General features: G+C 44.1%; 1 protein-coding gene across 12 annotated transcripts in view; it reads right to left on the bottom strand.

Annotated features, from left to right (window-relative positions):
* LOC144724850 (tensin-1-like) overlaps positions 1-17,919 on the bottom strand; it is a 140,187-nt gene that overhangs the window by 71,862 nt on the left and 50,406 nt on the right. For 7 of the 12 annotated variants that reach the window (XM_078604201.1, XM_078604236.1, XM_078604245.1 and 4 more), the window contains one exon: positions 15,640-15,678. Coding sequence is in view for 7 of the 12 variants with exons in the window: in XM_078604194.1 (XP_078460320.1) it covers positions 15,640-15,678 (39 nt within the window). In the remaining 5 variants the exon portion in view is untranslated. Of the gene's footprint in view, positions 1-3,863; positions 3,906-15,639; positions 15,679-17,919 lie in introns of all 12 variants that reach the window. The other 5 variants (XM_078604218.1, XM_078604228.1, XM_078604209.1 and 2 more) reach the window with 1 other exon arrangement.

The raw sequence follows: 17,919 nt of genomic DNA, 5'->3' as shown, positions 1-17,919 counted from the left end.
TTTACAATTTGACAAAATGCTGCCTGAGTCAAAGTCGAGCCATATTGACCATTTGCTTAACCAAGCGTGAGAGAGTGCGATCCACTGGTAGAAAATTCCACAAGGCTGATACGTGTCCCTCCTTCCCACTGTGGATTTCCTACAATATCATCCCTATTAAATTGAACAGCTAAACAACACATTTGCGCACTCGGAATAGCTTAAAAATACAATAGAAGAAACACGTGGTTTAGGGAGAACGTGAGTAGCTGGGACATCATAACCACTATGAATGAAAACAAATGGCACTTGTGAAAGATGCGTCAGTCGCGAGCATTGATGACAGCGGGTGACGAAACTAGCGACAGAGTGACAAAGTCAAGGATGACCTTCAGCATGCTTAGCAGTGAGATGAGATTCAGTACCACTGGGGCTTGTCAGCTAGGCATGGATCAATCCACTCCAACAATTAATTATGAAATCAAGTGTCACGATTCAGGGTGACAATGCTATTTAAAAATTGATGGCCAGGTGGCTCAGAGATCAGAGCACTGAGCTGGCATGGTTGAGATGCTGGGTTCAAATACAGGCAGTCAACCCTGATTAAACTGGGTTCAGACTGGCAACCAATAACTGCACGCAAGAAAATCCATCATACTAAATTTTTACTTAATTCCAGCTGTGAGAATTACATATATTGCTTTTGTAGGAAAACAAACACTCTCGTAACAGTGTGGGCATGTGGGACACCGCTTAGGAGGGTGTTTTGAGTGAAGTCCTGTGTGAAAAACCTCATGTAGCAATAAACGATTTATTATAATTTATTTTTAAAACTAAACTATATTTTATTTTAGCAGGTAAGGCCCACTGAGCTATGTAGCTCTTTTTCAGAAGCGGCCTGGACACAAATCATAGCTCAACGAAGTGGCTTATCACGTGGAAATTTATAGCAACCAAATACTCTAAGCGTGTGTTGATTCTAAATGTGGAGGGAAAACCCGGAGGACCCGGAAAAAAATTCACGCAACCATGGAGAGAACATGCAAACTACAATTATACAGGCGTCAGGGTCGGGATCGAACCCACGACCTCCTGCATACCAGATGAGACATGTAAAATCTCGCCACCACGGCAAGATGTTATCTGAATGACAAAACATATGTTTATATATTTGTTACAATCATGTTGTTGCTATCTTAATTTTTTATATTTTTGTGTATGCCCTTATTTGCCAATATTACTCAGGCAATCCATGGTTTAATCATTCATTTAGCATAGTCATACTTAGCACTATTGTTGTGATCGTTAGCAGTTACCCATTCAGGCGAAGCGTTCACTGCAGCACATTTATGGCTGCGTTAAAAACAGAGACTTCTAAAACATGCAAATGCTAATTCCTGTAACCTTTGGTCCATGAGTAGGGGCATTTGTACACACTATGTGTACAGTGTACGAGGCAGGAGGCTTAGTTAATCCAGCGGTCAACTTCCAAGAACTGTTCATGATTAATCTAAAAAATGCAGCCCTCACTTTGTGTTACTGAGCAAGCGTTACCAGCTTTTGTGCTTTCGATTTGCTGCATATTTCTTCAAGGGTGATTAAGTATTATGTTAGTGGCGTGTTAGTCGTTAATATATTTTCGTAAAACAAACCAGCGGAGTTCCAAAACTCGCTATCTTAATTGCTTGCCCATTAAGATCAGGTCAGGATAGTTCACTTGAAAGAGCAACAGGCTAAAAATCACAGTCACTGATTCACATATAGGTCGCGCTCGGCTCAGCCAATCATTCTCCATGGCAAGTTAAAATTAGCACGACATGGCGGGCAACACGAATGAAAAATCAACATTGAACTTTGATAAACTAAACACAGCCGTAGGTATGCGGACTTTTCAACACTCAAGACCACAATGGAAATGAGTATTGGCTGGTGGACATTTGTGCATGAGAACACATTGACAGAAGATAATCCAGAGCAGTGTACGTACGTTAATGCTAAAATTGTTTACACTGCAGTTGCACGACAGTTTCTATCTCTGATTCATGAGGTCTGTCTATATGTAATAACATTTAGGCTGTGGTATACGCAAAACAACTTGAAACGTACAGAGCGTGGTTCCTTGACACATAGTGAGCAGAGATACCCCTCACATGTGTGGCTCAAAGGCAACGAGAGCAATGTGAAAATCACAAACGGTGTTGTGCAATTGGCCACAGGGAGATTGCGAAGGCAGCATTAGATGCGCCGCTTAAATACCTGGGCATGAAAGTCAACGTCAAAATACTGTAAACAAAACAATGGTTCATCTTCTTGGTTCTTTCGGTAAAGTCTGTCGCCTCGACAGACCTGGTTTTCACCTGAGGACGGCTGCTTGCGTTGTGGCCGAAACGTCGTGAGAATTGTTTTATTATGTTTTATTTTTATTATTTTATTACTTCCCTTCTACGTGACTTTACCGAAAGAACCAAGAAGATGAATCCCTGCAGTCACGAAAGCTTTAAATCAAAAAATAAGACAATGGTTGTCTCGGTCTCCTCTGAATATTCACTAATAACGCCTTATAACCACAGAATGCGACACTTCCATGAAAAGAATAGCGGTATAATTGTGGACTGTGCATGAGCGTGCATTGACGTATTTGATAGGGCACATTGCAAGGAAGAGCAAAGACAAAGTGTGAGGGATCCCAGTGGCATAAATTCAAAAGCAGCCGGATGAACGTTAATCAGGGGATTTTAAAGGTCCAACGCATACATCAGCAGGCGGACAGAAAAAAATTTAAAGCGTAGGAGAGTCTGGGAATGGTGTGGTTTAGACAAAATGCATGGTCAGGGGAGAAGGTAGTTGGAAGGTTTTTTTTCTCAAATTCCACAAATTCTTGAGTCAACTTGGGTCCCTGATACAGTTCTTCTCCTGGGGTAAGCTGACAGACACGGCCCCAGGGCGAGCAGACCGGAACAAGGCAGGAAAAGTTTTATAGCCACCATTTTGCCCGTGCGCTTTGTTGTTTTCCTTTGCGGCGTGAATTCGCGCCGTGCGATTCGGTCGATTGTGAACGTTGCCCCGCTTACACTTTTTCTAGGCGCCACTGTTGCCTCATCGAGTTCCTTCCCGCTTTTAAATAGACCGGAATAAATATAACGAGCTATTAAAGCGAAAGAGGCCAGAGGAGAAGGGCAGGAGATAATGAGGGAGGGTTAGAAGCAGAAGGAAGGAAGGCTCAAGTGTCAAGTTGCCTTTGGCTCTGAACCACGGTTGAGTTCAAGGGCAGAATAGGCCCAATACACGCAGTGCATCAAAAACACATTGTTCGGCTCCCTTGCCTAGTTTTATACGAAATATCTTGTTCGGCTATTCGGGATGCGTGGACTTTCCCGCAAAACAAGATATTTGAACGTCGCTCATTATATATGCGGAATAAAAAAAAATGGTTCAGTCGGCAAACATCTCATCAAACATTACAGGGAGACAAGAGCAGGACGTTGTCCGTGCGCATCCAGACTCATTCGGGGCTCGCTGAACCCATTGGCAGGATATTTACGCACAGATGAAAGGTGTTACTTCAGGGAAAGAATGGGGACTGCAGTAAATCTGTCCAAATTGGAAAATCTCCTCTGTTCTTTAAAGGCCTGCCTTTCATTTCACTGAACGGCACTCTACTTTACTGCTGTGGTTTTACGCGGGGATGGCCTTACTGGGGGGTTATGGCCGAGATGAGGAATTAGCCTCCGAACGGTGCTGCAAAACATCATGCGAAGCCGTGACAGCGGTGTGGGAGTGGAACAACGACATAGCGGGGATATTGCTGTTTCTTGCCTCGTGCATGCCAGTTCTGAATGTGCGAGCGTTCTCTGCATACCCAAGAGAAACCTGTCAATGCTTACCGTCCTCTCTGCCTGTATCAGCGGCAGCTTGGCACTGCTCGGCTGGTTTTGGGTGAGATGGACAAACGGAGAGGGGGGGGGCAAGGTGTGAGGGGGATGTGGGTACAGAATATGGGAGAAGTAGGAGAGAATATATATTTAAAATTTAAAATACAGTCCGTATCCATTATCAAAGCAGAAGATGATATAAACCCATTGAGACCCACAATATAAAATATAACCGAGAAAGTGCTTAAGCGTCGTACACATCTCACGTGTATTGGGGGTCGTGTATGCAAGTGTTAATACGAGAATGCATCTCGCTAAATATAAAAATGTAAATGATTCAATCAAGAATTTTTTTCTAAAATAAAGATATTTGAAATAGAATGATATAAAAAAAATGTCAGATGCATCATCTTTTGGTCTATGTAGATCTAGAATTTCCAGGAGAATCTGACAAAAGACGCGATTTATATGAATAAAAATATATCTTGAGAATACTCAACACAATAAAACAGCAACAACAACAACAAAAATCCATAAACAATATCGATGGAGATATAACGGTCATTTATACGTCAACGCTGGCACATAGCGCGTTCCTTCTCGCATCAAGCGTGGGCTCCCGTATCAAATGCACCCCTGTGAACCACCACGGTCAGCCCCTGCATCGAGCTGTCGGCGCGCGTCCATCAACAAACACGGCCTCGTGGCATTCCTGTAATCAGCAAGGGCACATGCTTGGCGGAGCACGAGTGCCCTGGCCCATTGCAGTTGCTGCAATGGGGGAATTTGTCCTGGGCCCTACGGTGTTTAGTGCGGTCTGCTGCTAATGATCCGTAAAGCGGCTCTCAGATGTGACACATCCCCGGGCGACGAGCCAGCAGCAAGCAACACGTGACATTTTGTTGTGGATTCATTCCCCGTGATTGGCAGACTCGAGTTGCATTCCCACCAGCGTGCCGTGCATGCCCTCGCGCAGAAACACCGTTGTGCGTTGGTGCGCGGCGAAATGCCTGCAAATGAGTCGATCGCGACAACAAATGTTGAACAATGCAGGGTTTCAATTCTCACAGGTTTTATGTTCGGTGGGGGGTTTTTTTTTCTCTCTCTCTCCGTCATGCCTCCGCTTTTGAAGGCATGGAAATAAGTGGAATGAAACAACATGACCTCGGCGCTATGACTAAAAAGCACCTTCTGCAGGGCAGGTAAGATAGGGTCACTGGCTGTGACAACACCATGGACATGAGACTGGGAGCAGCTCAGTAACTTCAAGACGATTTTATTTTTGTCTGCATTGAGGACCTGAACGTAACGACAAGGTATGAGGCCCAGTAAAAGGAATAGGTGTAGAAAACGCCAAGATGTGCCTTTGAAATATATCATTTCATCAAAACTCTACAAGGTGTACCTGAAGAATCATGAAGGTTATACTCAAGTGAAATAAATCGTGTCTCTCGTTATCCACGTGCTACCAGCTTGTCGCATCCACCTTCATTCACGTTAATTGATTCTGGTCATGTGATTTATAAATCCACACGCATCACGACTTCAATGCAGTCTAGACGCAGTCTTCCATTCAGCCTTGTGCTTTTATTATAAACGAGGGCCACTCTGTCCATCAATGCGACCTCTTAATGCATCCGCCATCAATACGGAAGCAGTGGCGTAGCTAGGATATTTTGCGCCCGGGGACGAACTATAAAATTGGCGCCCCCCCCCCCCCCGTTTAATCACACACCAAAATGTAATTACATGACATGTAGGCTGTGTGTGGCGGGATATATAAACTTTTAGGTTGAGGTGTAGATTTGTGCAGTAGTTTCAGGCTGCCGCGCCCGTCGCAATAAGTTATCATGTAACGTTGTAAGCCTCATTTTGGCGCCCCTTTACCTTGGCGCCCGGGGACATATGTACCCCCCTGCCCCCCCTAGCTACGCCTCTGTACGGAAGGGCTCGAATGAATGAGTCACATCTTCCAAGACGTCTGCTCAGCGTGGAAGCGTTCGCCATCAGCAGGAGCTCTCGTGAGCTCTCTTAAACCCCCTTTCAGTGGAGACCCTTATGCCAAGCAGTGGTGTGAGCAAGCAATTGCAGGGCTGAACCTTTACGTTTCACACTGGTCAAGGTTTGCCTTGAAAGCATTTACGAAGATAATATCATAACGTTTGATCCGATTTACTTACACAGGCCCTGCATTGAAACCCTGATTACGTAAAACACATCCCAAGCGTCCTACGTCTTGCGCCAATACTAGATTTGGAGAATGTTCCTGCACCTTTTACACTCGACGGAACTGGAACAATTATTGCATCTCTTTACATTTAATGGCTAACCCATCTCAATCTGTTTTTTTTTTATGATGCACTAGATTCATTGCTTGAACAACCTGAAAGTAAATGGTTTCAATCATTACGTTCTACCCTCATTTAGTGTGCATCTTAATTGTTAGTATAGATTTTGGTAAAAAAAAATGTGTTTCCACTGTAAATGTTTAACTGATATTGCTTAGAATGTAAATACATTTTTTTTCGAATTAGGTTTTATTACAACAATTGTACTTTCTATTCTGTACACTATTACTCTTAGAACTTGAGACTTCTCTTGAAAATAAAGAAACAACTTGAGGTCCCAATGTGCTCTCACGTGTTGGTAAATAATAATTTGACGTCTTGAGTCGATATTCACGGTTGTGCTGTACAGCTCGCGGAACATTGCAGCCGGAGTTTTACCGCACGTTGTTGTTCGACAGGATGTCAGTCGTTCCGCTCCACGTGCTTCTTCGGGAATTGATGGGCAATCTTTTTTTTTATTTGGTTTACTGAAGATATTGCCAGCCAGCGGAGGGAAACATTGGACATCACACCGAGTGGCGCGCGGTACAACCTGACAACACTTCAGAGAGCTAGTTTGCTTACTCGTAGATGCTTCGTGTAGGGAATTTGTCTGTGGGCTGCTCAGATGGACAGGTGCTTTCAAACATTTGTGGACATTTCAATGAATGCAGCAAAAACAAACTCTTGATGTAATATACGAGTTGTCCGTTGGACACGTAATAAAACAGGCTGTCCCTTAAATTTTGGGAGTAACAGCTCATGCAACTAAAATGTTTTACAAATAGGAACGAACTAATAAATCAAAGAGAAAGAATAGAAAAGCAAACATCCATGTTGACAACACAGGCCCAACTTTATGGTGAAAAAAAAACTGTGAGCCGCGTGACCTATTATAAGGTGGCCTTTCCAGTAATCGGTTAAACGTGTGTGCACATACATCTGAATGCATTAGGTTCAGTTATAACTCACCACACCCCACACACAGTGTAGCAGGGAGGGGCCTCGTGCTATTATTGCACGTGTCTTTGTGGACATTATGTTTTTTGTCCATGTGTGTGTGGCCTCCCCTCCACTAGTGATATCTAAACCTGTCATGGGCCTACCCTATATTGACTCACTCTTAAATGAGTACCTTGTGCGATGTGTCGACGTCGTGAGTAGTGGGGAGACAAAGGCAAACGCTGGTCACGCCGCACCCTTGTGCACAATTCTGGCCTAAATTGGTTCTCATGAAACGCATTTAACTTGCCCTCTGAGCATCCGAATCTAGGTTTGATTTTCTGCCATGTTCGCCAGTGGCAAGTGGCATCTATATCTGTGCAGGGCTTCTGGGAATAGCCCATGAGTACCTGGCACACGGTGTGAATATTCACAAAGGAGGAGATGAAAGTGGCCAGTTTTGAGACACTCATTTGCTGTGCCGGTTTTCATCAAGGGCTCCCTAACAGCACTTACACCTCTTTCATAGGTTAGATTAAATGTGGAGATATTCGTGTGGCTGTGCACAACATGTGTATGAGTGCCCGGTGGGTGGTGTATAAATATCACCACTTGGGAGACAAAGGCAGCCAGGCATGGTTCTGGCCACCCACCCCTTCGGTGTGCCGTACCAGCCTTCATAGGTGCTCGCTAAATGCAGCATTTGCTCCGACAGTCTTTTAAGGCTATACTGGGGATCTTTGTTGTGTGGGGAGCAGTAAGTGTCACGGTTAGCGCACTCCGCTACAAACCCGGTGACCCTATTTTGATTCCCGCTCACGGACGACACCAGTGACAATTATCTAAGCCTGTCCTGGTCCTCCCCTCGGCCTCAGCCTTAAATGAGTACCTGGTGCAGTGCATAAACAATGCCCCTAGGGAGACAACGGCGGCCGGTATAATAATTAATAATAATACTGCTTTGATTTACAAAAATCCCTCATCCAGCCCACTCTCAACGTTTCTGAAGGGCCACTTTCTCTCTTAAGATAATGCATCTTCCAGGGACCAGGGACGAATACAAACTGTTTCTTCCAAAGACAAAACCTGTGTAGCGTGGACGGCTCGTGTTAGGTGCACCACATAACCGCACTCATGTTTTTCGCATTTTGTCATCGACTCCAAATTAATTTTTTAAACATTTTTCCAGGAAGCACAGCTGAAATGCAAAATTCTGCCCCAGCAGCGAGAGCCTGTATAGCATCACGTGCCTCTGCAAATATGCGTTACCATGGTGACTCAAATAACATCTTAGTAGATAACATGTGTTGGGGAGAAAGGGTCTGACACAGAGCATTTCAGGTCAATTCTGCAATAATATCATGTTTATTTGTGTTCAAGCTCAGGTTACTTGTTAAAACACTCTGAATGCGACTCTAGGAAGTAAACTCTATGTCACTCGATGTCATAGGGCTGGGAAGGGCGTGGAAGCAAAGCGAAAATCTTGCATCAAAATGGATACATATTTTAGATATGCAGCTATGTAACTATGGCACTGGCAAAGCTGTTTTCACTAAAAAAACAGCAAGGAGCTTAAAGAGAGATTTGTTCAAGTTGATGCGGGCTTGACTATGGATCCACTGGCCCTCGAGGGACTGGTGTCTCTTTAGTCAAATCTAAAGGGGCTGTGGAGGAACGGTTTGGTGTTGAAGTGCAAAAGGCTCCATGTTTGGTAGGGAATTCAGAATCACCCCACTCCTCTCATGCTCCCCTCCCAGACCGACCACCTCTGGGCCAGTAAGACCCACTGGCAGATGTTCGGCTGTTAAGGGAATACACAGTGGAGAGCTTTTCATCTTTTTTTCCTTTCTTCCTTTCTTTATACAGGGTAGCTCAGTTGCGCTCCGTGTGTCTCGTATGACAGATGGCCTTGCAGTGTCCGTACTGGACTAATATAGCAATAATTGGTGCATTTTTCCAGAGCGAACCATGGCCACGTGGCTGGCATGCAACGTGCATGGCTTAGGACATCATGCGATGGATCTCTTATGTCCGTGGCTTGAGAGACCACAATGTTTACTGGTAGTTTTCCAACTGTGCTTTTTATTTCTGTAGGGAAAAATTATTTGTTTTAAGTTATGTGTCAGTTTCAATTGTAATTTTGGTTTCTTTTTGCAGTTTTATATTCGTTTAATGTTTCAGTTTATAGTAATATTTATTTCGCAGCTTATCAGTTTTATTAAAAAAAAAATTAAATACAATTCAATTCAATCAATCATTGGCAAGGTTGAAATCCATTCAGATGGATGTTTTTTTGCAATGGAGACCTATATGATGACACTGAGGCTTCCTGTATCTGCTGCATCTAAAACCTGCTCCCAGAGACAACTTCTGGCTACAGAAACAAATCCAAAACCATGTTTAGATTCACAGTGTTTAGATTTATCAGCCATTTGATATTGCACGAAAGAATATGAGATTTAGTTTCAGAATGTTGAGTTTTGGCTTAATCGTCTTCATTTAATTTTAATTTCTGGTCTGGCTAATATAACGATTACGCATTTTAGAAGGAACCATGATTGTAGTCATAGCCAAGTAACACTATGATGAGGAATGAGAAAGTGATTGAAACTGGGATCACTGCCCTTAGTGTGTTAGCCTTGGCGGCTTGAATGATGAATGCCAAGCCACAAGGTTTTCAAACACTGCTGCCCCTGCCTCCAACATTCCATCTCTAGGTGTTTACTAAGGGCATGCATGCTTTGGGTTAGGTCTGTTCACAACACATATTCCATCCTGAGCTAATCAGCATCCACTCAAGATTTCATCAAATTTAACCACTTGGCAGCAAAATATGATTGTACAATTTATATTTGAGCATGTTCACTGTTATGCAACTACAACAAGAACAATTTGGGCACATTAAACGCTAACAAGCTCTGTAAAAACATTTAGAAATTAGGAAAGTCTAACAATATATTTTGTCAAGGTCTGTGTGTCTCATGTTATAATTCTGTTACTGTGGAATCACATATACTTAAAGGTAGCCCCTTATGGACAGCATTACTATCATGTGGGGGGTAAGGCACCCCCACTCCCTGTTGAAACACAGTAAGTTTTTCTTCAGCAGTAAAACCTTTTTTTACATTTCGTAATTGATGCATATGAACGTATTGTATGTTTTACGTGTTTTTGACATTTATTTTCGTATTTAATATCGCTACATATTCATTACGATTTATTATTGATGTTTGGGTGAGGAAACGTCATGATTTGACCAAATATGTGTCGTGAAACTCTCCACCATCTCGACGTGGCCAAACAAATTAAACCATCACATGGTGCACATGCATATTGATTATTCTCCCATTATTAATAATATTGTTGTTGTTTTTCATCTCGCCGGCAAATTGGATGGCAATTCTCACAGGCAAAAATTAGGCAGTAAACACGATGACGTTTTGCTTGCAAATATGCCAAACACAATCGCGGACAAAAAAATTTATATTTAGGCTTCAAAACAAGAATCCAGGAAGTAAAAATGTGATGATATTCATTACAGCACATGAGGACGGATTTAAAAAAAATATATACTGCAAAAAAATACGTGAAAAATGTATTCCGACTTAATAATTATCAAATCAGAGCCCTCGAAATTCAACAGGGGGCGTCTCACCGTCTACGCTTAGGCGGTAGTTGCTGGCTGTTAAGCTAGTTTAAAAGTACTTCACAATCATGTAAGCTGATCAACTGACAAGGATATGATCTTGATCCATTCACATTTCAATACACGTGCTGTGGGTCTATCTGCACCCCTAGTGTTGACCACTCGCTGTCCATAAACATAGCAAAATCCACAGGAGTGACCCCGTGCAGTATCCCCTCTGTATTTCTGTGTCCAGCCACTCACAACTTCAGATCCTGCGAGCTAGGCAGGGCTGAGCACAGTTGTCACCAGGATGGGAGACTGCCTAGGATTATCAGGGGTTGCAGAATTGGGCTGCAAGGGTGGTCAGTACATCAAAGGATGCTTAAATATATCTGCGCAGAGCTTTGAGTGTTCCCCTCTTATATGTGTGGGTTTCTCTGGTTCTCCGGTTTCCTCCCACATGCTAAACAGTCTGCATGGGTACTGGCTAAGCGTACAAATGCGGGACCCTCCGAACAAAGAGTCCCGAGACTCGGTGAGGCTTTGCTGGGTAAGGAGAATAATTTCTACAGTACGATATTTGGATGCGTTCCGATTGTTGACCATGAGAAATTCAACTATGCATTCATGAATGTCACTGTCCTACTGACAACCTAATATATCAAATGCAATAGCTGTTGTCGTTCGGCAGAGAATAATTCTCATAGGACAAATATGAATAGTATTATGGAAATTAGTTGTTGTCCAGTATCATCTGGATACAATTTTTAACAATGAGCTGCTCGGGTCCATTTTGAATGAGCTCAGTTTTCATTGTGAACAGTGCGCATACTGCCTATGAAGGATCAGCTGCATCTGAGAAACCCAAACAACGGAAGAGTGAAAACCTGGAGAGGACACTCTGAATGAATATATATCGTATGTTTGTATGATCAGGCTTTTCGATACATATACTCCCAGAGCTGGTTGCTGAGAAACAGTGTAGCATCTTGACTCCAGTAGGATCTCTGCATGGAATCTATCAGCCGTCACCAAAACTCTACGTACGGCCACCCTTGCCCTCGTGTACCCCAGTGCTAAGTATCCGTATGTCAAGTTGGGGATCATGCGCCCACACGAATATTTTGGACGGCCAGATCAACGGCGTCCTTCAAACAATAATGGGCACAATGAAACGCACTCCCACTGAGTGGCCACCCATTTCTGGCCAACACTGTTGCCAGCAGACCTCCGGCGGGGATGCCGCGACATCTGAACGAAGTGAGGAAAATCCGAGCAAAGCATCGACTTCCCGGTGACACCAAGAGCTGCTCGAGAACTCGTCTTAGATGCCACAAACTAATCTGGGATCGTGCCGCGCGAGACAACTGGATGAAGCGGGGCCAAAATGAGGACCGCTGGCGACGATGGTGGCGTTCTGCCGAGGTTCCTCATGGAAACCTCGTCGAGGGGGCCCCATCGCCGCTCCGCGTGGCTTCGCTCTTGCCCAAGAAAAACTGCGGCGGCTCCATCGGCCGCTTTGGGGCGGCGACCGAGCACGCTTGCTGCGCACGCCTTTTCCACAAGCGGAAAACAACAAAGATGATGACCCAGTGGACAATATTGGAAACAAACTACAAATAGCTTACAAACTTAAACCTGGACGTATAATTGACAAATACTTGCCATACGCTATAAGACTAGAAAAACACACACAAATGCAAAACACATCCGTGCATATGTAGTTAAGGGTACAATCACAAACATACAAAAACTCCACCATATAGCCCTATAAACTTCTTGGTCAATCTTAATTGGTCAAGTGTTGTTAGTGAACATATTAAGGCCTATGTAGTGCAAGAGGAGGTGGTGTGGCCAGACCCAAGTATTGCCACCTCTGTCTCCCCTGTGCTGATTTATACAACAACACACCAGGTAGTTAATTAAAGTTGAGCCAATCTTGGGGAGGTCTAGGACAGCTTCAGATACCACTGCTATTGATATTATCCATGTCTGGGAATCAAACCCAGATTGCCAGATTAGTGGCGTAATGCACTGCTTCTCCCTTGCCCTAACCCCTACACACAGATACACTAAATGTATGCACATACATAAATACATATGATTAAATACAAAGACAAATATCCCCCTTATAGCCTCGACAGACTGCTGCGGCAAGTGCTGTTAGCGAGCACCTATGAAGGCTGGCACGGCACACGATGGGATGAGTGGCCAGCACCACGCCTGACCGCCTTTGTCTCCCCAGTGGCAATGTTTACACACTGCACCAGGTACTTATTTGAGGCTGAGTCTACCTAGGGGAGGCCTATGACCGGTTCAGATAAGTCACTATCACTGTTGTTGGTGGTGGCCGTGAGCGGGTTCGTAGTGCATACGTACAAAAGCTTACATACACAGACACTCCCGACGTGCCGTCATCCCTAATCCGAAAGGCTCCCTGCTTTTCCCTGTGAGTTCCTGAGTCTTGTGTTGTGGCACAAGTTCTATGAACGGAACCGGAGTGGAGAAGGCAGACGTGAGCCAAACAGGAAGGGACTGGCGGCTTCATGCAGCTCCAAGTGTTGTTTCAGCCTCACGAGGAATACGCCTACTCTCCAGCCCCCTTCCAAAACTCCCTACACCTTCCACCCTGAGCCCCCATCAAAATTCGCCCCAGCTTCAACGCCACCCATTTGTGGCCTTCACGTGGCCGGTATTCACTCTCTCACACGCACGGCTCATTTGCTAAACAAACCGCCCCATGCGAGCGCGCACTGCGCTGGCAAAGACGTGCATGTTGCAAAAAAATATTTGAAAAGTGATCGTTTACGGAGGATAGCGGGGGTGGTGGTGGGGAAAGTGAAGGGGGGAAAGGAAAAAACGAAACAGTCGACCTAAAAGGCGGCCTTTTATGGGCACTGAGCGGCCAAATGGAACGGGGAGCGCGGACGGACCTTGCTCGTAACGAGAGGCCGACGTGACGCCACCAAATTGGGCTGCTTGCAGCGCCGCGCTAACAACGAGGCCGTGTGAACATAGTATAACGTCAGCCATTTACAATTGAAACTCGTTGAAGAGTTTACGGTCGCGCTCGAGAGGCCATTTGGAGTTAATGACAAGGGCGCAGATTACGGCACAGTCCCGCCGAAGCCTGAGATCACAGCACAGGCGACACACGAGTCACACACAGTCTTAATGGTACTTCATCCCTTTTCAAAAACGTAATTTACAGCATTACTTTTATTCCCGTTGAAAGTGCGCACGCGCGTGTGTGGGGTATGTTTTGTGTGCGTCTGTGTCTGGTCCGTAGATGAAATACGTGCAACGGCTCTTATCGAATTTTCCGCTCAGGCGTAAATAACTACTTTGAACGTGCTCGGATGTTTTCCAGCTACCGAGAATTGCGGCCTGTTTGCCTGGGTCAATTTGTCGGAGACGTTCTTCTGTACCAGCCAGTTTGCCTTTGGCCGACTTTTTTCAGAACCTGGATCGTCCAAGCCACCTTATTCCAGGTCGATTTTTTCTGGCAAATCCATCGCGACTGGAAAACGGCACCACAGACACGTTCCATCCTGAGCTCCAATAGAAAATGCATCCTGTGACTCATGGAAAACGCCGGAGGAAAATCCCGCACAGGCCTTTGGTGATGATCCCTGTCTGCTATCTGTTATTTTTATGATGATTCCTGTCTTGTGTGCACCATGAGTCATTTTACAGATGACCTCTACCCAATGTCTGTAGAGTTTCACCGATGGATGTCTACAGTGCTAGTAACTTTACTGATTCTCCGTGCATAGTTTGTCAACACATTGCAACACACATTTGCAAAGGTATTATTCTTTCTATCTTAATCATTGTGATGAATTTATTTTCTACGAGCAAATTAAAAACATCTGGTTGCAAAAGAAAAAAACATGTTAAAATATGTTTAACGTGCCCGATACTTAACGAGAGACTTTTAGATTTATTTATTTTAAAGTTAAACTCTTTGTCAATTCACTCAGCTGGATCAAACACTCCGCATACCATGTCGGTCTTAAATATTGTTTCACCAAACTTCATTCACCATGCTCATCACTGTGAGTTTGTGAGGGGGCCCAGTACGGGTTTTTGCATAATACTTGCCACTTGCCGCCCAGTAATATAATGATTAATTTAATATCGCATCGTCGTTCATGCAAATTGCATCTCACAATCACTTAGAACCCATAGATAAGCTGCAAGGTTGCCAGGCAGGGAGCAGGCACCAATAATTGCTTTGCAGTTTTATATATATTCAGATGTTTTCAGCCAATTCGCGAGTGTTTGAACATGTGGGAGGAAACCGGGGCACCTGGAGAAAACCCGCATATGCGAGGGGGCAACATGCTATCCCAAACGGAAGGGACAGATGATATCAGTCCACACTTTCTGTACTGCATTCTGCTGGCAAGCCAGGGTATTGCGATTCGATGCACCCTGACCCTTCACTTATTACATTTTTTAAAAAGAATGTTAAAAACTGCTGCACCACCTCTCCAAAGAGCTTAATGAATATATCATCGGACAAATGAATATACAGCAACCCATAAGTTGCCGATCCGATCCCCCGGTACAGCCGTTGAAATGGGCACATTTCTTAATCCCTCCACCTCTGTCCATCCAGCAGTATAAATCGTAAACCACGGTTAGTTCATCGGCAGCTTACACACGCTGGAGTGAAGTGTGGGTGTTCCCACCTCTTTTAAAACATCTCGCCTGTGTGGAAGAAAAGGCTAACACATGAATATACCCTCCAGAATGGCTCTCTGAAGCTCCCCGTTGTGAAGACAAAACTGCAAGCAGTAGCGAGTGAACAAACAAATTAAGGGCTGAACCATTTTTTTTACGTATCATAAAAGTGTGTAAATGAACAAGGAATAAAGCTCCTTACCTGGGTACGGCTCACAGGAGGCTCCACAGCAATCTGCCCCTGTGAGTGACAAAGCCAGGGCATCAACTGCTTGGAGTTTGGGTGGCACAAACAGGAAATTATATCACGTAGGTTTTTTTCCCGAGAAAAACAAAATTCTACCACTGGCAAAATAAAGCGGGCAAACACATAGCATGTGAGCAGAGGTATGCGGGTAACGGAATATGGCTTCCTCACTATAAACATGTGCTGTTGTGTTTAACATTTTGCAACGTTCACGAACTGCCAGTTTGCGTTTATGAATTGCACAAACCTCTGGGGGCACGCATGGGATTCTTAGAAGCAGGCCAACAGGGATGGTCTCAGGTTTATATACGGCATACTGCGTGTGCACACGCGTGTATAAATGTTGTGTACTCAAAGGGGAGACCTAAACAAACAGCTGCAGTCGGAGGTCATGAGTGTGTGATGATAAATAAACAAGGACAGTCAAAAATCTCCAATCTTTTACACTTTTATAAAAAAAAATGTAAGTGTATAAAAATTTAATCGGAGGCAAGAATTACAACCTGCTGACTGCCCTTGCTAGGTTTCTGCGATGCTCCTGTAATGTGTGCAGACTGAGGCCCTTCTTACAAATGAGAGGATGTCTCAACTCAACAGGCTCTCAAGTGGCTCTTAAGCAAGGAGGTGATTCATCGGTTAGTGACCAATATATAGCCATGATGTTGCAAACATCTCATTAACATGGATGTCCTGCTCCCACAGAAGAAGAATATATTTACTTAAACACCACATGTTTTTATTATTTGTTTGTGGTAGACGTATTATCATACAAAGATATTTGTTTCCACCACAGAGCTACTCTTCAGCGATACCAGGATTGTATCTGGGAACGCAAGGTTCAGGTCCAGCGATCTTTAATGAAGAGCAACATGGGGTCTTCTGTGTCTTCAGGGCAGACAGGGGCCTTGGTTTAATGTATCGTCTGAGCGACGAAGATGGCACCTCCCGCTGCACGGTGTCTGGTAGTGCCATGCTGGGACGTTGATTGAACTCTGGCCCGGAGCAGAGAAGCGCATCTTACAGAGCATCCAGTGCCCCTGAGCTCTAGGGCCGCTAGGAACAATACAGAGAAGCGGGGGGTCTGGCTAACGTGAGTCTGAGTGACGGGCGTAGATACGAGGCGAGGGCATTTCAAAAAGGGGCCGTGGTCATGTGAGGTGCAATTGACGCCATCTCTGATTGTCAACGATCACGAGGCCCCATCTAAGAATGCTACTGAAAACACTTCTGAGTGGGTTCTTAAAGGACAAAGATCCAAGCACGAGTATTAAGCCAATATTTATGATACCCACGTTCTTTCAATTCCTGGTTTGGGGTTGACTTACCCCACCATTTCCTCTGGTGGTTGATACAGTCAGTGCCATTTAGTGGGTCATTCAGCAGTCTTCGTCCTATGGACATACTTGCCCCAGCCATAGGCACGTAGATTCCCATCACTGGTTTAGTGGTTTCAACAGATAAGCATTGCCCCAATGCTCATTTGAGCAGGAAATCACTTTCATCTTTGACTTGTAGCAAGACAATGTTATCCGAGCCACTGATGTGATAGTCACAACAAATATGCCATCTTTAAATTTGCTCATAGTACTTAATTTGGTGATAACCATATCTGAGGATGTATATATGAATACATAATAAAACACACATTCGTCTGCATGCTTACAAACTGCAGTCCGAAGGGAAAACGACAGAGCCTAAATAATGATGAATTAACGCACGTATCAAATGATGGTTCTATCATAACTGGACTGCTCTGCTAATTCGTTAGGAGTTCCTGGTCGCTTGGAGCTGAAATGTAACTGCCATTGGTGGCATAATTGATGTAGAATTAAATTTCGATTTAAAGCTTTCGTGACTGCAGGGATTCATCTTCTTGGTTCTTTCGGTAAAGTCACGTAGAAGGGAAGTAATAAAATAATACAAATATTTTATTATGTTTTATTTTTAGTATTTTATTACTTCCCTTCAACGTGACGTTACCAAAAGAACCAGGAAAAATGATATAGAATTAGAAAAGAAAACACCCCAATAAATGCTTTTACCTGCTCCCAAGATGCACGTGTACCCCCCATAAGTATACCACTGTCTGATGTGGTTACAAATTGCATTGTAAACTTCCTAAACACCTGTGTGTCATCATAGTCTTGTACAGATAAGATTACGTAGGGACTTATTACATGTCAACAAAATAATAAATAATAAGGTTATCCAGATGACTACTTTCAGCTCAACACA

This window comes from Lampetra planeri, chromosome 2 (genome assembly GCF_965212315.1).
Source record: "Lampetra planeri chromosome 2, kcLamPlan1.2.h2, whole genome shotgun sequence".
NCBI classification, from domain to species: Eukaryota; Metazoa; Chordata; class Hyperoartia; order Petromyzontiformes; family Petromyzontidae; genus Lampetra; species Lampetra planeri.
Note: the sequence above shows the minus strand (reverse complement) of the source record. Positions and strands in the feature narration are given on the sequence as shown.